Source organism: Oryctolagus cuniculus, chromosome 7 (genome assembly GCF_964237555.1).
Source record: "Oryctolagus cuniculus chromosome 7, mOryCun1.1, whole genome shotgun sequence".
NCBI lineage: Eukaryota > Metazoa > Chordata > Mammalia > Lagomorpha > Leporidae > Oryctolagus > Oryctolagus cuniculus.
This window is the reverse complement of record NC_091438.1, coordinates 26,600,519-26,623,943: the sequence shown is the minus strand read 5'-3', so window position 1 is coordinate 26,623,943 and position 23,425 is coordinate 26,600,519. Positions and strand designations below refer to the sequence as shown.

Sequence of the window (23,425 nt, the reverse complement as noted above, 5' to 3'; positions counted from 1 at the left end):
AAAAAAACTGTAGTATCAATTCTAAGAAAAATAGAATACTTGATAGAGTGGTTCCATTTTAGACTTGGTAAATTTAACCCAGCTTCACATTATTTAATCAAGTTCCTGTAGCTTCAGAATTAAAAGTGGTCAATCAAGACAGACACACAGTTTGTTCCCACAAGGTAATTTGGATCTCCAGGAAGACACTTGTTTTGCCAGGTTTTAGGATCACCCGACGAGGAGTCGGATGATTTTAGAGCAGAAGACCAACCATCAGGAGTCATGGATGCACAGTGTGGCAAGCGCAGCTCCACGGGCTTCAGGAACTTGAGGCCATGGGGCCCGCACATCACTAAGGGGCTTAGCAAGGTTTCACCTTTCTCTTTATCCAAAGGTGGGAGGAATTTAGTTGCGGGTTTGTTTTTTTTTTTTTTTTTTTTTTTTTTTTTTTTTTTTTTGCCACAATGTCTTGGCTTTCCATGCCTAAAATACTCTCATGGGCTCTTCAGCCAGATCTGAATGCCTTAAGGGCTGATTCTGAGGCCAGAGTGCTGTTTAGGACATCTGCCATTCTATGAGTCTGCTGTGTATCCCACTTCCCATGTTGGATCGTTCTCTCCTTCTTAATTCTATCAGTTAGTATTAGCAGGCACTAGTCTTGTTTATGTGATCTCTTTGACTCTTAGACCTATCATTATGATCAATTATGAAATGAAATTGATCACTTGGACTGGTGAGATGGCATTGGTACATGCCACCTTGATGGGATTGAATTAGAATCCCCTGGCACAGGCTGGCGCCGTGGCTCAGTAGGCTAATCCTCCGCCTTGCGGCGCCAGCACACTGGGTTCTAGTCCTGGTCGGGGCGCCGGATTCTGTCCCGGTTGCCCCTCTTCCAGGCCAGCTCTCTGCTGTGGCCAGGGAGTGCAGTGGAGGATGGCCCAAGTGTTTGGGCCCTGCACCCCATGGGAGACCAGGATAAGTACCTGGCTCCTGCCATCGGATCAGCGCGGTGCGCCGGCCGCAGCGTGCCGGCCGTGGCGGCCATTGGAGGGTGAACCAACGGCAAAGGAAGACCTTTCTCTCTGTCTCTCTCTCTCACTGTCCACTCTGCCTGTCAAAAAAAAAAAAAAAAAAAAAGAATCCCCTGGCACGTTTCTAACTCCTTCATTTGGGGCAAGTCCGATTGAGCATGTCCCAAATTGTACATCTTCTCCCTCTTTTCTCCCTCTTTTATTCCCACTCTTTATATTTAACAGGGATCACTTTTCAGTTAAATTTAAACACCTAAGAATAATTGTGTATTAATTACAGAGTTCAACCAGTAGTATTAAGTAGGACAAAAAAAAATACTAAAAGGGATAAAGTATTAAGTTGTTCCTTGACAGTCAGGACAAGGGCTGATCAAGTCACTGTTTCTCATAGTGTCCATTTCACTTCAACAGGTTTCGTTTTTGGTGCTTGGTTAGTTGTCACTAATCAGGGAGAACATATGATATTTGTCCCTTTGGGACTGGCTTATTCACTCAGCATGATGTTTCCCAGATTCCTCCATCTTGTTGTAAATGACCGGATTTCGTTGTTTTTGACTGCTGTATAGTATTCTATGGAGTACATGTCCCATAATTTCTTTTATCCAGTCTACTGTTGTTGGGCATTTAGGTTGTTTCTAGGTCTTAGCTATTGTGAATTGAGCTGCAATAAACATTAATGTGCAGACAGCTTTTGTGTTTGCCAATTTAATTTCCTTTGGGTAAATTCCAAGGAGTAGGATGGCTGGGTTGTATGGCAGGCTTACATTCAGGTTTCTGAGGAATCTCCAGACTGACTTCCATACTGGCTTTATCAGTTTGCATTCCCATCAACAGTGGGTTAGTTTCCCTTTTTCCTCACATCCTTGCCAGCATCTGTTGTTGGTAGATTTCTGCATGTGAGCCATTCTCACCGGGGTGAGGTAAAACCTCATTGTGGTTTTGATCTGCATTTCCCTGATTGCTAGTGATCTTGAACATTTTTTCATGTGTCTGTTGTCCATTTGGATTTCCTCTTTTGAAAAATGTCTATTGAGGTCCTTGGCCCATCTCTTGATTAATAAGTATTCTATAAAAATTAGTTCAGATACACATAGCTCTCTTAAAGCCAATTAAAATATTTTTAATTCTCAGGAATTATTAATACATTAGATTGTCAGGATCACAACAAATACATAATAATTACTACAACAGAAGTCTCATTTTAATGTAATATTAATATAAAGTGAACAGATTTAATGTAGTTTATGGATACAATTCTTAGAATATGAAACTTCCCTTCCCCTCCCTCTCTCCCTGCCTCCCCTTCCCTTCCCTTCCCTCCCTTCCCTTTCTCTCCCCTCCCCTCTCCTCTCTCAGTATTTTTTTTTTTTTTGGTCTAGTGTTTGAAAGAGTTGTTATGCATCTCCTGACAACAATGTTATTTTCTTGGGTTATAGTAAAATTATATTTTAACATGATATGATTGGATAATAACACATTATCATCAAATACAAGAGCAGAAGAAGGTTTCATTATCAGGTGATTGAATTACCAGAGGTGTATTGCTGTGAGGGGAAGTCCATTTTTTGTGGGCTGTGTACAAGGAGCTATTACCTGCTGGAGAGCTGAAATTAATTAGATTCGGGCCTGCAGAAGTCTTCTACGATTTCATAGAATCACAGGAGTATAGAGATGGAAGGACTTTAGAAATCATAATTAATACCCTTATTTAAAAAGTCGGGATAATGAAGTGAAAGTTCTTATGTCCAGGGTCACACTGTAGCCAGTGGTTGTGACCAGAAACCAAGACCTTGGCTGTACACTAGTGACTTTGATCACAAACTAAATCGGTCCTTTGTCTATATAATGTACATTCTAGAAGCAGATTATTTTGTTTTATGTATAAGATTTCAAAGATTTTCTAATATTTTATAGATACAAACTGCAAGCCAATTATTTTTTTTTGAGATTTATTTTATTTATTCATTAAAAAGAGTTACAGAGAGAGGTAGAGACAGAGAGAGGTCTTCCATCCTCTGATTCATTCGCCAAATGGCCTCAATCGCTGGAAATGAGCTAATCTGGAGCCAGGAGCCAGGAGCTTCTTTTGGGTCTCACATAATGGTGCAGGAGCCCAAGGACTCTGCTGCTTTCCCAGGTGCATTAGCAAGGAGCTTGATTGGAAGTAGAGCAGCCAGGACTTGAACAGAACTCTCATATTTCTGAGGATACTGTATTGTAAGTGGCAGCTTAATCTGCTGTGCCACAAAATGCCAGCCACTTAACATTTTTTTTGAGAATTCATAAACACATGTGTGTCACATACATAGACATGCATACCTGAGAATATTATGAAACATTTGGTGTTTATTTAATTCATCGTTAATTTATTATAACAAATTGTTAAATTATTCTAAGGCATCTATGTAGGGTTTTTTTTTTTTTTTTTTTTTTTTTTTTTTTTTTTTTTTTTTTTTTTTTACATTGTCTCTTTTCTCAATATGGATGGATGAGAACTTCAGGATTTAAAACTATCCTCATGCCTGAAAACATGGTTGGATTTTGAAAGCCAGAATAATTGTGACTCCATTATGTTTTCTCCAACCTTTCTTGTATTTTATGTTTATAAAATTTAAACATATGTTTGTTTAGAAGTTATTGGCTGTTTCCTGCTAAAACTTTCTTCTTTCTTCTTAGTCTTTATTTTTTTTCTTTTCTGTTACCCAAAAGTTGGAAAATCAGCTTGTCATTATTGTTATATATTAGGAGTTATATAAACTTATCTTTATTTTTAAGCAAATTGTATGCTTGTGAAATGTGAAAAAAATATGTTTGCAGTACAGGTAAGAAGGCAGATCTAAGGGCTATCTTATGAAAAGATAGTGGAGCTGGGAATAAAATGAAGATCACATGAAATTCAATCTCAGAAAAGGAGAAAATAATGTTATTTCTTAGAAAACAAACTTTGTTTCTACTAGACACATTTAAGAATTCTTTATCTAAATCCACACATAATAATTGTACATATTTATGAGATACAATGTGATAATTTGGTACATGTATATATAATGTATAATGATTAGATCTGTGTAATTAGCATTTCCCCCTTTATACACATTTATCTTTTCTTTGTGTAGAGGAGCTATGAATTCCTGTATTAATAGTTCTTTGTGAAATATATAAATTAGAACTTATCCCTCTTGTCTCACTGTATATTGGTATTTGTCATCTAACCTCCCTCTCCCTGCTATTTTTCCAAATCTCTGCTGATCAGTACTCTACTTTTGACTTTTGAGAAATCACCTTTTTTTGCTTCCCTGTATGAGTGAGAACATGCAGTGTTTTCCTGTGTCTCACTTATTTCACTTAATATAATGTTAAGTTTCATCCACTGTCCCGCAGATGACAAGATTTTATTCTTTTTTAGGGCTGTGTAATTTGCTTTCTTCATTTATCTGTTGATAGGCACTTCAGTTGACTTCTGTACCTTGGCTTTTGTGAACAGTGCAATATGCAGGAGAGTATATAGGTAACTCTTTGATGTATTTACTTTGTTTGGGTAGAGGAGGGGGTCTTCAGAAAGTTCATGGGGAATAAATACAGCAGAAAAACTATGGATTTTAGGTTTTTTTGTTTTTTAACAAAATAAACTTATCTTTTAATTCTGTTTTTCCATGATCTTTTTCAAATACCTTCCTATGTTACATAGCTGAATTATATGGTAGTTGTGTTTTTAGTGTTTTTTTTTTTTTTTGAGGAATGTCCATACTATTTCCCATAATGGTTGTACTTATTTACATTCTTGACAACAAGTTTGTAAGAGCTTTCCTTTCCCTGCATTCTCACCAACACTTATTTTTTTTTTTCAGTTTGATTATAGACATTCTACTCAGGTAAGATAATATCTTACTTATTTATTTTTTTTGACAGGCAGAGTGGACAGTGTGAGAGAGAGAGACAGAGAGAAAGGTCTTCCTTTACCATTGGTTCACCCTCCAATGGCCACTGCGGTCGGTTGGCATGCTGTGGCCAGCACACCACGCTGATCTGAAGCCAGGAGCCAGGTACTTCTCCTGGTCTCCCATGCGGGTGCAAGGCCCAAGCACTTGGGCCATCCTCCACTGCACTCCTGGGCCACAGCAGAGAGCTGGCCTGGAAGAGGGGCAACCAGGACAGAATCCGGTGCCCCGACCGGGACTAGAACCCGGTGTGCCGGCACCACAGGCGGAGGATTAGCCTATTGAGCAGAGGCGCCGGCCAAGATAATATCTTATTTTGACTGATTTGCATTTCCCTGATGAGTAATAATGTTGAAGAATTTTTGATGTATTTACTGATCATTTATGTATATATATAATCTTTTGAGAAATGTCTATTCAGAACCTTTGCCCACTTTTAAAACAGACTTTTGTTTTTGTGGTAGAGTTTTTTTTTTTTTTTTTTTTTTACTTCTTTGTATAATCTGGTAGTTAATCTGTTATTGGGTGGATAGTTTGCAAATATTTTCTCTCTTTCTGTAAGTTTTATCTTCACTCTGTTGATTGTTTCCTTTGCTGTGTGGGAGCTTCTTAGTTTGATATAATCCTGTTTTATTTTTATTTTAGTTGCCTGTAATTTTGGAAATTTATACAAAAATTATTGCCTATAGTGATATCTTAAAATGTTTTCCATGTTTTCTTCTAGTAGTTTTGTAGTTTCAGGTATTATGCATAGATCTTTTATCTATTTTCAGTTGATTTTTTTATATAATGAAAGATAGGGATCTAGTTCCATTTGTCCATATATGTATATCTAGTTTTCCCAGCACCATTTATTAAAGAAACTGATCTTTCTCTATTGTTTTTTTTCTCCATGCCTTTGTAGAAAAATCAGTGGGTATAAATATGTGGGTTTATTTCTGTATTCTGCATTTTATTCCATTGGTCTGTGTCTCTTTTTATGCCACTACCATGATGTTTTGGTTGTTATAGGTTTGTAACAAGTATCTTTTAAGGTCAGATGTTCTAAAGTTCCCAGCTTTGTTCTTTTGCGCAAGATTACTTTTTTCAAATCATTAAATTTTTTAAAGACTGTTTATTTGAAATACAGGGTGTTGGAGAAGGAAGGAGGGAGAATGAGAAGGAGAGAAAAACATAGTGAGAGGGGAGAGGGGAGAAGGAAGAGGAGAGAGGAGAGAGAGAGAGAATTTTCTATCTTCTGGTTCAGTCTCCAAATGCCTACAACAGCCAGGGCTGGCCTGGGCAGAAGCCAGGACCCAGAAACTCCATCTGGGTTTCCCACGTGGGTGATAGCAACCCATGTAATTGGGCCATTATCTGCTGTCTTTCAGGTGCATTAGCAGGAAGGTGGATTGGAAGCCTGGAGTAGCTGGGACTCAAGCCAGCATTCTGGTGTGGGATGATATGGGGCATCCCAAGAAGTAGCTTAACCCACTTCACCATAATGCCTGCCCTGGGCATCATTTTCAAAAGTAAATTTTAAGAAGCTTAGAGAAAAAAATGGTTATTTTAGAAGCAACTGTGACTCGTGAAGATAGTAAATAATAAAATTCTGATTTTTTACTTATGAATGACCTAAACAGGAGAAAAATATGGGGGCAAAGTGGTTTAAGATATTTATAGAGAAAATTCTCTGAACATAAAGCGTGTGAAAAATATACAGAATGCTAAGCCAGGGACATGTAAAAAAGAAAAATCCAAGAGTAGCATTTATTTAAATTGGAGTGGGTGACTTTCTAGTAATAGAATTTGCTTTAATGTGTGCTTTTAGCAGAAAATATTACAGGTGTAAGAGTGGTTACTAGCTACTCTTTCATGTGGACAGAAATGAAATTAGATAGGATAGTGTCAGGGAGGCTAAAACTGATAATTAGCTGAAGTTAATGGGAAGGTTAAGGTAAGCAAGGAAAAACAGGTTAGGAGAAAGTATTTTATTTATAAAAGTTCCTCTGGAAGACCAAAAATAAGACCACTGATCAGGAAAGATGTAAAACCCTCTGTGCAACTATTCGTTACTGGAATTATATTAGCAGAGACTAATGACTGAATATTCATCAAAGTTAATTTTAGAAGGTAAAATACTGGGCTTTGAGTATATTTTTAGAAATTTCTAGCATTAATATTTCATATATGTAGTGTGACTGTGTGTGCTTTCAGTGTCTAGATGTGTTGTAGCCATCCTGGTCTGAGTGTATGCCTCATTTTATGTTGTTCTGGTTAGGACTTACCAGCCCTATTTTGCAGATTTATAGTGATATTAAGTACTGAGGACTAGAGTTTAAGGAAAAATTCCAAGTACAATTTTCATTTTCCAAACTATCCCTGAATATGTATAGTAGGATAAGTGTACCAAATGGTGACTTGGTACAGTTCTTCAGGTCTCAACCAGTATGGTTTCTTCCAATTGGAGGGCCGGAGGAAGAGAATTTGTTGGACATAGAGCATTAGTGGGCATCCCTTTTTAAACCTCTCTTCTAAAGCTGATATGTAATGCCTTCAAATGAGATGTAAATTTCACTGTGCATGCTCATTTACATTTTGTGTTCATATTCATCACAGCTTACATCAAAAAGAAGAATTGAGTTTGATATAGCTCCATTTATTTAGTTTTGCTTTTGTTTCCTGTGCTCTGTTTTTTTTTTTTTTTTTTTTTTTGGCAGTTGAATTTTTTTTAAACTTTTATTTAATAAAATAAATTTCCAAAGTACAACTTTTGGGTTATAGCAGCTATTTCCCCTCATAACCTCTCTCCCACCCGTAACCATCCCATCTCCCATTCCCTCTCCCACCCCATTCTTCATCAAGATTCATTTTCAATTATCTTTATATACATAAGATCAATTTAGTATATAGTAAATAAAGATTTCAACAGTTTGCACCCACAAAGAAACACAAAGTATAATGTACTGTTTGAGTACTAGTTATACTGTTAATTCACATAGCAGAACACATGAAGGACAGAGATCCTACATGGGGAGTAAGTGCACAGTGACTCCTGTTGTTGATTTAACAATTGACACTCTTATTTATGGTGTCAGTAATCACCCTAGGCTCTTATCATGAGCTGCCAAGGCTATGGAAGCCTCTTGAGTTCACCAACTCTGATTTTATTTAGACAAGGCTACAGTCAAAGTGGAAGTTCTCTTCTCTCTTCATAGAAAGGTACCTCCTTCTTTGATGGCCCGTTCTTTCCACTGGGATCTCTCACTCACAGAGATCTTTCATTTAGTTCATTTTTTTTCCCCCAGAGTGTCTTGGATTTCCATGCCTGAAATACTCTCATGAGCTTTTTGGCCAGATCCAAATGCCTTAAAGGCTGATTCTGAGGCCAGAGTGCTGTTTAGGACATCTGCCATTCTATGAGTCTGCTGTGTATCCCACATCATTCTCTCCTTCTTAATTCTGTCAGTTAGTATTAGCAGACACTAGTCTTTATGTGATCTCTTTGACTCTTAGACCTATCATTATGATTAATTATGAACTGAAACTTGGACTAGTGAGATGGCATTGGTACATGCCACCTTGATGGGATTGAATTGGAATCCCCTGGGAAAAAAAGTTGTCTCCTACACCAATGTCCTGGGGTGTTTCCCCTGTGTTTTCTTCTAGCAACTTTATTGTCTAGATCTTAAGTTTAGGTCTTTGATCCATCTTGAGTTGATTTTTGTATATGGTAAGAGATATGGATCTAATTTATCTCTTATAGATACATCCAGTTTTGCCAGCACAATTTGGTAAGAAATTATCCTTACTAGTAACTCTGTATGTTCTGAGCAGTTTAGCAGAAAATAAGTTTGCTGTATGTATGTGGAATAATTTCTGGGCTCTATATTCTGTTCCATTGATCTATGTTCATTTTTTACACCAGTACTATACTGTTTAATTGCTATAGCTTTGTAGTATGCTTTGAAGTCAGATATTGAGAAGCTTTTGCACAGTAAAGGAAATGATCAATATAGTGAAGAGACATCAGCAGAATGGGAAAAAATATTTGCAAGCTGCATATATGACAAAGGATTAATATCCCAAATATATCAGCAACTTAGAAAACTCAACAAAAACAAAAACAAAAACAACCAATCCAGGAGGCTGGTGCTGTTGCGTAGTAGGTTAAGCCTCTGCTTGCAGCACTGGCATTCTATATGGGCACCAGTTCGAGTCCTGGCTGCTCCTCTTCCAATCCATCTCTCTGCTAATAGTCTGGAAAAGCAGTGGAAGATGGCCCAAGTGCTTGGCCCCTTGCACCCACATGGGAGACCTGGAAGAAGTGCCTGGCTCCTGGCATCGGTTCAGCCCAGCTCCAGCTGTTGCAGCCATCTGGGGAGTGAAGCAGCGGATGCAGCCGATGGAAGACCTTTTTCTCTGTATCTTCCTCCCTCTGTAACTCTGCCTCTCAAATAAATAAATAAATCTTTAAAACAACAACAACAACAACAAAAACCATGAATTCAGTTGAGAAATGGGCAAAGGACTTCAGTAAACTGTTCTGAAAAGAAGAATTACATCTGGCCAACAATTATGTGAAAGAATACTCAACATCACTAAGTATCAGGGAAATGCAAATCAAAACCTCAATGAGATATTACCTTACTCTTTCAGAATGGCTAAAATACAGAGTAACAAATGCTTGTGAGGATGTGGACAAAGAGAAACAAACCCTTATACACTGTTGTGGGAATGGAAATTGGTGCAGCCACTGTGGAAAACAGTGTAGAGATTTCTTAAAAAAACTAGGAATAATTTCCCTGGCCATCTTTTTGTGGCCCACTTGGTTGGAGGCTGTCCCACACCCAAGACAGAAAGATGGTGGCCACAAAGAAGACAAAAAAGTTGCTGGAGTTGATTGACTCTAGACTCCAACTTGTGAGGAAGACTGGAAAATACGTGCTAGGGCACAGGCTGTCTTTGAAGATGGTCAGACAAAGCAAGACAAAACCGGTCATCCTTGCCAATAACTACCAGGCTCTGAGGAAATCTGAAATAGAGTATTATGCCATGGCCCAAACTGGTGTCTGTCACTGCAGTGGCAATAATATTGAACTGGGCACAGCATGTGGACAATACTACAGAATACACACTCTATTGTTGATCTAGGTGGGTCTGATATTATTAGAAGCATGCCCGGACAGATTGGTGAAAAGTAAACCATACAATTTTTTCTTTAATAAAACCTGCCAGAGGTTGTTAAAAACAAACAAACAAACAAATGAACAAACTAGAAATTGACTTGCCATATGACCCAGCAGTCTTACCACTGGTTATATAGCCAAAAGATTTGAACACAATGTATCAAAGTGATAACTGCACCACCATATTTACAGCAGCACTGTTCACAGTAGCCAAAATTTGAAACCAACAAAGGTGTCCATCATGAAATGAATGGGTAAAGAAAATGTGGTGTATATTAACAATGGAATATTATTAGGCTATATATAAAATGAAATTCTAACATTTGCAGCAAAATAGATGAAACTGGAGGACATCATGTCCTGTGAAATAAGCTGGTCCCAGAAAGACAAATACTGCATGTTTTCACTAATATGTGGGATCTAAAATTTAAAAAACAACCAAAGAAATAAAGAAAGGAGTATCTGTGTTTATTAGTATTGCTGCAAATACAGTTTTGTAAAAGTTTGTTTTATATATTTGTCAAACAAATGGTTAAGAATATTATACTACTATAGTTTTAATGATCTGATTAAAATTTACTGTATATGGGTGAAATAGTCATTTTTTTGTTCAGTTATTTTTTATAGCCATTGCCTATATTCTCACTAAACTAGGGCCTTTTTGCTTTTTATATGGTAAACTTCTTATTTGGTGAAATATTTATTTTTATTTTTATTTTTATTTATTTATTTTTTGACAGGCAAAGTGGACAGTGAGAGAGAGAGAGACAGAGAGAAAGGTCTTCCTTTGCTGTTGGTTCACCCTCCAATGGCCGCTGCGGCCAGCGCACTGCAGCCGGCGCACCGCGCTGATCCGATGGCAGGAGCCAGGAGCCAGGTGCTTTTCCTGGTCTCCCATGGGGTGCAGGGCCCAAGCACTTGGGCCATCCTCCACTGCACTCCCTGGCCACAGCAGAGAGCTGGCCTGGAAGAGGGGCAACCAGGACAGAATCCGGAGCCCCGACCGGGACTAGAACCCGGTGTGCCGGCGCCGCAAGGCGGAGGATTAGCCTAGTGAGCTGCGACGCCGGCCTTATTTGGTGAAATATTAAGGCTTTTCATTGTAATGTAAATTTAGCATGTTATCTCAAGAACTAAATAAAAGGCAAAAATGGAGAAGGAAAGAGGGTAAGAAAGATAGAGGGTGTAGGGGGGAGGGTAGGGAAGGAAGAAGGGATTATTATTATGTTCTTAGAAATTACATTGAATCTGTTAAAAACTAATTACAGTTTTAAAAATAATAAAATAACAACAGCTATGAAAAGAGAAGAATTGAGCCTGGGCAGCAACCTTTTTGTGAGGACATATTTAAAACTTAGTTTGTTAGTGTACTATAAGAAGGGTACTAAAAATAAAGTTCATAGTGAGTCTGTTTTCTGGTTTAAAAATTTGGCTTTTAAAAGCTTTCTCCATCCATGTATGCAAATACTTATTCTGTGAATTTATATAGAAGTAATGTTTCTAGCCAAGTACAAAAAATGACTAGTTGGTTCATTTTCCTAGAAAACTACCAGATGCTTTCCTAGAGATAGGAAACCAATTTACTTAAAATTGAGTTAGTAGTTTCCCTGTGTAAAATTAATTTTTTAAAATTTTTATTTATTTATTTTTTTTTATTTTTGACAGGCAGAGTGGACAGTGAGAGAGAGAGATAGAGAGAAAGGTCTTCCTTTGCCGTTGGTTCACCCTCCAATGGCCGCCGCGGCCGGCGCACCACGCTGATCTGACGGCAGGAGCCAGGTGCTTCTCCTGGTCTCCCATGGGGTGCAGGGCCCAAGCACTTGGGCCATCCTCCACTGCACTCCCTGGCCACAGCAGAGAGCTGGCCTGGAAGAGGGGCAACTGGGACAGAATCCGGTGCCCCGACCGGGACTAGAATCCGGTGTGCCAGCGCCGCAAGGCGGAGGATTAGCCTAGTGAGCCACGGCACCGGCCATAAAATTGATTTAAAAATTGGCATTTAACAGAGCATATGTCAAAGTTATGGCTACTAGCTACTCTGGCTCTAAGAATGGAAAATAGCTCATATATGAAGTTTTAGATGTCAGTTCAATTAACTTATAAGCAACACCCAATGGGAAAAGATATCAAGTCAAGTTGGTTTATTTAATTATTATTTATTTTTTGACACTGATCCTACAAAACACATTTTATACTTAGGATTTTATCCCAATGTTGCTTTATTTTTTGCTCAAATTGTTCCCTGAGAACTCTTTTGTTTGGCTCCTGAGTCACTCTGACATTTTCCCATCTGTGTGTGTGTGACATGAGTGATTCCTAACTTTCTGTCACTACATGATGCTCCTGAATCATCTTTTATATTTTATATACTAGTTCTAGAATCAGAATAGTATTGTTAATAATTTTGTAAATGGGTGTGGCCAGAGAACATGGATAAATCTATCTTGGAGGATATCTTTTTTGTCTTGATTATTAGAGACTCATTATGGCAGCAAAAAATTAGTAGTCATATATCATGAATTGAAAGTGAAATAAAACAGGATATATTTTCTAAATCACTCCTCATAGCTATTGGAAACTGTCCTTAAAAATACTTGGTGTCCGAAAATGTCTCAATTATATGATTTGATATGGATTTATGGCCAAATTGTTCTGGGTTGGCCCACAGCCTACCTAAGAAAGAAAGAGCATCAGAGTGAAAAGGCCACAATGGCCAACACATCAGGCTTAAGAATGTCCTGTGTAAAAAGCTGAATGAGGTGGGTGATGCTGATTATGAGATTAGAGATCGAGCTGTAGATGTCAACTTGGTAGCCATCACATGTAGTAAACAGCTCTTCCCATAATACTTTTTGGGTAGACATTTTATTTTAAAACACTTTTAGATTTACAGGAAAACTGTAAAGATAGTAGGAAGTCCCAATAGGCCGTATACTCGGTTTAACCTATCAGTAATATCTTACACTGATATAGTAGGTTTGTTGCAATTAATGAACTACTATTGATATATTTTTATTAATTGAAGTCCGTATTTTATTCAGATTTCCATAGTCTTTAGCCTATTGTCCTTTTTCTTTTCCAGAATCATATGCAGGATGTCACATAGCATTTCACTGTCGTGTCTTTTTAGGTTCCTCTCAGATGTGAATTTTTTCCACTTTTCTTGTCGTTGATGTTCATAACAGTTTTGAAAAGTATTGATCAGGCACCTTATAGGAGATTTGTTTAATGTTTTTCTCATAGGTTTATGTGTTTTTGTGAGAAAGCCCATAGAGGATGATTGCTGTTTCCATCGCATCACATCAAAGTTTGTAGTGTTAACATGGCTTATCACTCTTGATGCTGACTTCTTTACCTGGCTGAGGCGTTGTTCATCAGGTTTCTTCCTTTCCATATTTTTTCTTTGGAAGGAGGTCACTATGTTCAATCCATGGTTAGGGAGTAGGAGTTGTACAGCCTTCCTGAGGGTGAATTATCTATACAAATTATTTGGAATTTGCATGGGAAATTTATCCATTTTCTCTATTTATTCAATAATTTATTTATATCAATATGTACTCATGGATATTTATTTTACACCTAGAGTTATAATCCAATATTACTTTATTTTGTAACTTAAACTGTCATCTTGAGAGCTCTTTCCATTGGCTCCCGTGTTCCTGTAACATCCTTTCACTACTGTGTGTGTGTCCTAAATTTCTGTCTTTACAAGATTATCCCAGACCATCTTTTTATATTTTATGCCTACTTCTAGACTCAGAAATCCCTGTAAGTAGCTCTGAATCCTTTTTCTTTTAAAAATTAATACAGGGTTTTATTATATATCATACTTATAAAAGGTACAGAAATCATAAGTATGTAGAGCTTGCAGAATAAGCCCAAAATTGACCATGACGTGACCAATCCTCTTTTATAAAATTCACCTCCAAAATCATTGTTTCCATCTTTGTCACCAGAGTTAACCTTGATCCTAATATGTAACTTTATCATTTGTTTTTTCCATTTCTTGATCTTTGTGGTATAAAGTTTTTATGGGGTTTGACAATGCATAGCGTCATGTGTTCTCTATTACAGTAACATATTACCAAAATTGATTCAAATTACTTAACATTTGACCAAAAAACAGCAACTTTGGATAATTCAGTCTAATATAACTTGAAATGTAAGCCAATGTATTATTTGCATGCCAGGTATAAGAAATAGTTCAGGGGGCTGGCGCTGTGGTGTAGCAGTTGAGGCTGCTACCTGCAGTGCCAGCATCCCATGTGGGTGCCGGTTTGAGACCTGGCTGCTCCACTTCTGAAACCAAAAGCCAGGAACCCAATCCAGGTCTCTCAGGTGTATAGTAGGAATTTACTTGAGCTATCACTTTTGCCTTCTGGCATCTGTATTAGCAGAAAGCTGGAGTCAGGAACTGCAGCTGGGAATTGAACCTGGGTACTCTGATGTGGGTTGCAGGTGTTTAACTACCAGGCTAAATGCCTGCCCCTCTTATTTCATTTTTTTAAACCTATTAAATGATAAGGTTTTTGAACCATTTTTAAGTGACCCAATCACATCCTCTACATGAAAAAAAAAAAACCCTATGTATCTTTATGCAACAAATAAATTTTGAGCATATTTTGCATGTATGACATTGTGTCATGGACAGAATTTCACATTGTAGATTAGCCATCTTCTGGGTGGCTAAAATGCTCTTGGAATCACTGACTTCTAGACTTCTGAATTTTATGGGCCAGTTAAAAACAATGGTAGTGTGTATGGAGTGTATGGTAGTGTTTTTTTGCCACCTCTTTCTTTGGCCATGTTAGGACATTTAAAATGAACAGCCAGTTTCTACCAGATAAAATTTGTTTCATCTCTCCCAAACCAAGTGTCAAATTTAAGTCTTACATGATACATTTTCCTTAATTAGAATATTTAAAAATTCTTCTAATCTACTTTTATTTGAAGTCCTTTTTCTTAAACAACTTCAGCTATTATCCTATTCCACAAATGTCAAGGATAGACCTTTAACAAGTAGAACAGATGTCAGCGATTTGACAGTAGTGAATAATCATGTCTATCTCATGTTAGTCTTCTGTTTTTAAGTGAGGAAAATATTGTGTAGAAATGTTTCCTTGGGTGAAAGCCTAGGCTGGTACATGCTATGCCACAGTGAATGCTTCATAAATGCCTGCTAAACAAATAAAACACAAATGTTTAATTATCTCATTAATTAATGTGAAGGTAGGGAATCTAGCATATCAATATCATTGAAATTCCTGAAGCAATCCTGTGATGGATTTTATTCCTGTTTGTTTCTTTTCCCAGTTTCTCTCTCTGCTTACATTTTTAACACTGTTCATCTTAATATTGGCTTGTGAAAATCAGGCCAATCTAATATATACAGTTAAATCTTTAAATTACTTTTCACTGATTTGCTTTTATTCGATAAATGCTATGAAAAGGGAATAATCATGTTTTTAGGTTTGAAGTTCATTTTCTTTTAACTAATAGTTGAATTTGTGTACCATTTTTTCTTCTGATGTTACTATTATTGTCTATAACATTGTCTAGATTTAAATAGCAGAGGGATATCCTGTCCAGTGTGTGTACAGTACAGATTGTGAGGCTACACCATATGAGCCATACCTTACTTAGAATCATGTTGCCTCTGAAAACAAAGCTTCATTTGATCTTAACAATGTGACATTTCCTACACTTTAATAGATTAAAATAATAAAAATGTTATGTTTGCCCTAAATATGAAGTAGTGACATTTAACTTTGGTTTTCTGACTTTCTCTTGAAATTTTTTTAAAATAAAAAATTTGTTTAAACTTTTCATTTCTTACTTTCTCATTTTGATCCTAGTTCCCAAGAATGCATTTATTGAGCATCTCGGGATATCCCTTTGCTCTCGTGGTGATTCTATAAATCTGATACCCTTTCCTACAAAACCACCAAGACTTTCAGAAAAAAAAATCTTAGTTCTCCAGGATATAAATAAAAAGGAAAATATTTATGAAGATTTAGAGATTTATAACTTTTATTTAAGGTGACCATTTCATTTTTTAAAATATGCTTTTTCTTGTTAAAGAAATACATGTTCATAAAGAATACTCAGAAAACATGGATAAAATTATAAGAAAATAAAGTCACCTTAATCTATCTAATCATTTAGAAATTAAGCACTTTTAACATTTTGGCATAGATTTATCTTACACTGTAATGTTATATGAATATATATATATATATATATATACCTACACATACATGCACACACACGCACACACATTTGGGCTTTGTAAATGGTTTTCCCAGTTAATATTAGGGAGTGATTTTTTATGTGAACTCTTCTATTACCTCATTATCAATGATCACTGAATATTCCACTGGGTAATAAGTCCCCTATCTTTAGATGTTGGTATTATTTCCAACAACAATTTAACTGTATTTCTTTTTTTTAACTTTTATTTTATTTAATAAATATAAATTTCCAAAGTACAACTTTTGGATTATAGCAGCTTTTCCCCCCCATAACCTCCCTCCAGGTTATGCTTTTAGTGATATAGGAAAAAGATTGATGAGTGTTTGAAGCTACCATGGGTGTGTAGGGTCGTGAAGCCCTCTGAGTCCTGGGAACCACTGCTCCGGGTCACCCATTCTGACTGGATGCTTGCCTGGCTGGGCTGCAGGCCGCGAGGTCTGTTTGTTGTTAGCCCAGCTGAGAGAGCAGTGGCTTCAGTAGCGTCAGCAGGAACAGAACGGGCTTCATCTCTGCTCTTTGTCTCACTTCAGTGCTGGTGTGTTTCCCCCGCTGCTGCCATGTGATGGCTCGAAAGCAGCACTACACACAGGCTCTGTAACCCCTTTGAAAGCCCTATTGTGAGATGCTGCTGTGTGTTAGTGGAGGGGAAGTTTTTGCTAGCGTGTTGCTTTTGGTTTCTTTCAAATGTGAATGTACCTTCCTCTAAAGAACTCTAAATAAGGAAAGCCTAGTTTTGAGGCAACTATAAAATGAATTAAGTAGTGTTTTCTTTCATGCCTCCTATAACAGAAATATAATAAAACAGTCGTAGGACAGCAAGTTAAGTGCTCAGATGTTCTTGTCTACTTTGTGTTGCAGTGAATTATACCAGGAGGGGTGGGGAATCAGAGTGGAGTGGAATTGGAATCAGAGGTTTCTTAAGTGAATGAATATTTAATGAATTGATAAAGAATGATAAGAGGTGACAGGAAGCACAGAAATGTGGACAATGGGAGTTACTCATGTTTGTTTTTTTATTTATCCACAGAAAAGATTAAAGACCTATGATAAACCAGGAATTACGCTACAGTTTGAATACCCAGGGATAAAAATTGGACATGGCTCCTGCTTTTTTGGTTGACAGTCTGGTTGGGAAGATGGAAAATAGGCAAGCATATACAGTAGCGTCTGTAGTGAATGAAGGTTTTTACAAATAATGCGGGACCTCAGCGTAGGAGTATCCTAGCTCTGCCTAGGCAGGATAAGGAAAGCTTGTAACATGGGAGTTGACACCAGAGCTGAATTCTGAAGGACAAATAAGCAAGAGGGAACTGCAAGTACAATTCAAGGATGCATGAAACAAGATGGAATATATGAGTTCTGTGTTTAACAAAAAGGGAGGATGCAAAGTGGGGGAAGACAGGCAGTAAATCATTTATGAGGATTTGAGTGAAGAAAGTAAAGGATGGGGAGAAAACTGCAACTGATTCCCAGATTTTTGCTTGGTTTACTGAATGGTTGGTGGTGCCATTCACAATTTTAGGGAATAAACAAAGAGCAGATTCAAGGAGGACAATAATGTGTTCAGTTTATGACACGATGACTTTGGAGTGCTTGTGATATCTTGATATAATAAGTAGAAGTCAGCAGCTCAGAAGAGAGATTGGGGCTGCAGAGTCATAAATAGAAACTATTAGTCAGGCGTGGATAAAACCACCAAGGGGGAGAACATGTAGAGTGAGAATATGGCTGGAAAAAAAACCTTACACATAGGAAGTAGACACCTGCAGATGCTGAGAGGGAGTAAAGATGTTGGAGGAAAAGCATCAGCTTGACACAGGAGAAGAAAGGGGATGAGCAATATCATGTTTTTCTTAAGGAAGTAAGGTAAAATGTAGGAATCCTGTTGTTTTCAGAAATATGAAGGTTCTTGATGATCTTGGTAAGGACAGCTTTGAGGGTGAAGAAGGGACCTGAATTGATTTGCATTGTTGAAGGCACATGTTCTAAATTGGGGATGCATGGTGTAAGAATTCTCCTCTTAAGAGGATTGGCTGGGCCGGCGCCACGGCTCAATAGGCTAATCCTCCGCCTGTGCGCTGGCACACTGGGTTCTAGTCCCGGTTGGAGCGCCGGATTCTGTCCTGGTCGCTCCTCTTCCTGTCCAGCTCTCTGCTCTGGCATGGGAGTGCAGTGGAGGATGGCCAAAGTGCTTGGGCTCTGCACCTGCATGGGAGACCAGGAGAAGCAACTGGCTCCTGGCTTCGGATCAGCGCGGTGCGCCGGCTGCAGCGCATTGGCCATAGAGGCCACTGAGGGCTGAACCAACGGAAAAAGGAAGACCTTTCTCTCTGTCTCTCTCTCTCACTGTCCACTCTGCCTGTCAAAAAAAAAAAAAAAAAAAAAAAAAAAAAAAAAAAAAAAAAAGAAAGAAAGAAAAAGAAAGAAAAAAAAAGAGGATTAGAGGATTGGCTGTAGTGCTGGTGCTGTGGTGCAGCAGGTAAAGCCACTGCCTATGATGCTGGCATCCCATATTGGTGCTGGTTCGAGTCCTGGCTGCTTCTCTTCTGATCCAGCTCTCTCCTAATGTGCCTGGGGAAGCATCAGAGCATGGCACAAATGCTTGTGCCCCAGCACCCAAGTGGGAGACCCGGAAGGGGCTCCTAGCTCCTGGCTTCAGCCTGGCTCAGCCGTGGCTGTTGTGGCCATTTGGTGAATGAACCAGCAGTTGGAAGATCTCTGTCTCTGTCTCTCTCTCTGTCTCTCTCTCTCCCTCTTTGCAACTCTGCCTTTCAAATAAATAAAATAAATAAACATTATTTTTAAAGAAGGTTGGCTATGGGCCGGCGCCACGGCTCACTAGGCTAATCCTCTGCCTGTGGCACTGGCACCCTGGGTTCTAGTCCCGGTTGGGGTGCCAGATTCTGTCCTGGTGCTCCTCTTCCAGTCCAGCTCTCTGCTGTGGCCTGGGAGTGCAGTGGAGTGCAGTGGAGCTTGGGCCCTGCACCCACGTGGGAGACCAGGAGGGGACGCCTGGCTCCTGGCTTCGGATTAGAGCAGCATGCCGGCTGTGGCGGCCATTTGTGGGGTGAACCAACGGAAGGAAGACCTTTCTCTCTGTCTCTCTCTCACTGTCTAACTCTGCCTGTCCAAAGAAAGAAGAAAAAAAGAAGGTTGGCTGGCTATGGTGGAACTGGTCAGGGAGTGTGTGAAACAGGGGTGCAGACATTGGTGCTGTTTGTTTGCTGGTTTCTCCCCATAGATGGAAAGCTAGGACATTGTTAGAAGACCCCCTTGAGAGAGCAGGTTGAAGTTGTAGAAGAAACTGAAAGTATACAAATGGCTGGAGGGAGGTCTCAAGGGAGGTGTGAGGGAGGAGAACTCTGAGCACATGAGCAAAATTGCACCAAGGAGCCTCTCTCAAAGACATCTGGGTGATGTTGCATATAAATAACCTAGGGCAGAGGCTTTATTCCACAGGGCTTTTATGCTGTCTCTGTGTATGTCTAGAGTGTTAGTCAAGACCTATTTGCAAGCCTTATTTTTTGTATTTCTCAGGTAAATAAGGTCTGAGCCTTCTAGTTTTCCCTCTGACTCTGTCTTTCTCTCTGTAGCTAAACCTATGATCTAAAGAAATATTTTTCCCTGGTGGAAAATGGCTAACCTCTGTTAAAAAAAAAAAAAAAAGACAAGAATTCTTCACTTATTTCCCTTGAAGTTGTTAGGGCCATGTTTCTCACTAGCTGTGGAAGATCCCTGGAGAGAGAACTGCAGATCTGGGAAAATTTCTTTTTGAGCAATTTCTTCTTTAGGAAAAGTGAAGAACTGGAAATTAGAATATCAAGCGCCAGCTCAAACCATGGTTCTAATGAAATCCTGTGACAAAGGATGAATCCCTTAACTCTTCCTGGTCTTTCCCTGCTCTCAACAGGAGACTACCAACAGCTATTATACCTATATCCTTTGCTGTACAGAGAACAAAATTTAATAATATATGCACATTCTCTGTGCTTTGAATATATAGGGTTCAGTGCCTACGGAAGGTGGTGTTACTTTAGTCATTATCTTGAATGGCCAGAATTAAGGTCCCCTCAAACCAATTGGTCCCCTGTAATTTTGGCAGTAAAAACATGCATTATGCCACAGGAAACATTTTTCCACCCTTAACTTTTCCATTTAACCTTAAAATATAACAATGCTGAGAACAAGAGGTGGGTGAAATTGGCTGCTGTGAGCAACTGAAATGATGTAGCAGAGTTCTAGGTTACCCTTGGTAAATAATTGAGGCTGATTTCAGTGCCTACTCACTTCTATCCAACTCTTACAGCTTGTATTATCTGATGTCTGTATCCATTAGAGAGAAAGAGCTGCAGACCAGGAATAAGGAAGAGAGGCATGGCTAGGAGCAGGTACACAGATGCCAGGGAGAAGCTACTGATGATGACAACATGGAGGAGACAGATATCTTGCAAAATATCTCCAAAGATAATAATGATAATAACAACAGCAACAACAACAGGGTGATCAATCTCCTCTTTAATATCCACTAAGGTATTACCATAATTTAGCAATAATTAATATTTCAAAGGAGGACTCTATCAGGAAATAAAGACATGTTATTTTTTTATTTAGTAGAAAGAGAGGAAGTGAGAGTACACATGAGTGAACTCCCATCTGCTGGTCCTCTTCCCAAAGCTTGCAATTGCTCCTGTCTACTCTGGAAGCTGGAAGCCAGTAGCTCAGTCCAGGTCTCTATGTGGATGACAGAAACTCAATTACTTGAGGCAGTACTGCCTCTTAGAGTCTACATTGGCAAGAAATTGGAAGCAGGAGCCAGAGCTGGGTATCAAACCCAGGTGCTCAGTATGGGTGATGGGTATCTTAACCCTAGGCCAAATGGGTGCTCTGATAGGTTTTATGAATACCAACAACAGTGAATGGATTGAGCTGCTGCTTGTCACTCTGGCATCCCATATCAGAGTACAAGTTCAAGTCCTGGCTGCCGCACTTCTAATCCAGCTTCCTGCTAATGTGCCTGGGAAGGTAGGGGTAGATGGCCCGAGTTCTTGGGCTCTTGTCACTCAGGTGGGGCACTGGGATGAAGTCCCTGCCTCCTGTTTTCAGTTTGGCTGAGTAAGACCTGGCTGTTACGGATATTTGAGGAGTCAACCAGAGGATGGAAGAGCTTTCTTTTTCTTTGTCTTGCCTTCTCTCTCTGTCACTCTGCCTTTCAAGTAAATAATACATTTTCAAAAAAGAGTGCCAACAAGAACATGCCAACTCTACTTTTAAATTTTTCACTAAAATAAATTTTTGATAATTAAAGTGCTAAGTTGTGGCCTTTCCTTAAAGGTCTAACTCTGTTATTTGTTGTATGCTCAAGAGTTATTCCTTCTTACATAAAGAACTGAAAGATAAAATTGTGTTGTGTATAAGGTACAGAAAACCTGATTATATACAGAGTAAATGCCAAGGAAGCTTTATATGTCAGTTCAAGTTTACATTTCCACAGCACACTGCGGCCAGCGCACCGCGCTGATCCAATGGCAGGAGCCAGGTGCTTCTCCTGGTCTCCCATGGGGTGCAGGGCCCAAGCACTTGGTCCATTCTCCACTGCCCTCCCGGGCCACAGCAGAGAGCTGGCCTGGAAGAATGGCAACCGGGACAGAATCCAGTGCCCCGACCGGGACTAGAACCCGGTGTGCCAGCGCCGCAAGGTGGAGGATTAGCATATTGAGCTGCGGCACCTGCTTCCATAGCACACTTCTAAAAATAATTATTTTAAGTCTGTATTGCCCTATTGGCTCAAAGAAAGGTTAATAATTAGGAATTTTCAAGAATAGAGCAATCCTGTCCAAGACTGTATTTTGACACTATAGAACACATTACTTTATTAGCTTTGGAGTAGCAAATATTCATCCTTTTTATTCTGAGGTATAGTATTTTTCCTTTTACTATCTTTAATCAAAATGGTAACTTATAGTAGAAATTATTAAAACATCAAATATGAAAGGCTCTTTAGATTTAGTTTTACCAAGTCAAAAGAAATGAGTATTTTAATTTTTTTGAAATTGCCAATGAACAAAATTAGACTTATGTAAAATGAAAGTGAAAATGCTCATGATTGAATTGGGATTTCCCTGTTGACATTCAGGAAGGATAAGCCTTGAGACCTTCTAAGACCCAAAATTCCTGATGTAAGAAATACTTTTATAAGCAAGAGTCTGAAATCTGGACATTGGCTTAAAATCAAAGTAGTGACCTGGAGTGTTGTTGATGCTATAGAAATATGTTTGGGCATGATAATCTTTGTTAAAAAGAAGAGGGTATTTTTAAAGATTGATCAAAGACTCAAATCTTTGTTACTGTTTTGCTAACAGTTGGCCCAGGGAATGTTTGTTATTATCTTTCACATTGAAATTTACTTGTGGGACGTTTGATAAGCTTGAGACAAAGTCATTATCTGCAGCAATACACTCTGGTGATTGACTTCTCTGCTGGTGGTGACAGGTTGCTAGGTATTTGTCAGGGACTGGTAATTTCAATTTGCCAAATAAAAGTATTACTCCTGGTTAGAAACTGTTGGATTGGGTCATGGTGACTGAAGTGTCCTATAACAACTATGTTAAGAATAGTTTTTTTTTTTTAAAGATTTATTTATTTATTTGAAAGTCAGAGTTACACAGAGAGAGGAGAGGCAGAGAGAGAGAGAGAGAGAGAGAGAGGAGAGAGAGAGAGAGAGAGAGAGAGAGGTCTTTCATCCAATGGTTCACTCCCCAATTGGCCGCAATGGCCAGAGCTATGCCGATCCGAAGCCAGGAGCCAGGAGCTTCCTCTGGGTCTCCCACGTGGGTGCAGGGGCCCAAGGGCTTATGCCATCTTCTACTGCTTTCCCAAGCCATAGCAAAGAGCTGATTGGAATTGGAGCAACTGGGTCTTGAACAGGCGGCCATATGGGATGCCGGCACTTCAGGCCAGAGCATTAACCTGCTGTGCCACAGCGCTGGCCCCAAGAATAGTTTTTTAAAAGGGTTGAATGAGGGGTGAAATTGAAGTCAGTGTATAGGTAAAG

General features: G+C 38.8%; 2 protein-coding genes across 10 annotated transcripts in view; both read left to right on the top strand.

The window, feature by feature from the left end:
- The window catches only part of DNM3 (dynamin 3), a 634,013-nt gene that overhangs the window by 62,472 nt on the left and 548,116 nt on the right, over positions 1-23,425 (top strand). For 4 of the 9 annotated variants that reach the window (XM_051857117.2, XM_051857115.2, XM_051857116.2 and 1 more), the window contains exon 2: positions 4,865-4,888. The exons of the other annotated variants lie outside the window; for them this stretch is intronic. In XM_051857117.2, coding sequence (XP_051713077.1) covers positions 4,865-4,888 — 24 coding nt within the window. The remainder of the gene's footprint in view (positions 1-4,864; positions 4,889-23,425) is intronic. 9 annotated transcript variants of the gene reach the window in all.
- LOC127493544 (large ribosomal subunit protein eL30-like) lies at positions 4,897-23,072 on the top strand. The gene has a single exon (XM_070077356.1). It carries the CDS (start codon positions 9,797-9,799, stop codon positions 10,085-10,087), a length of 291 nt encoding a protein of 96 aa, XP_069933457.1. The 5' UTR covers positions 4,897-9,796; the 3' UTR covers positions 10,088-23,072.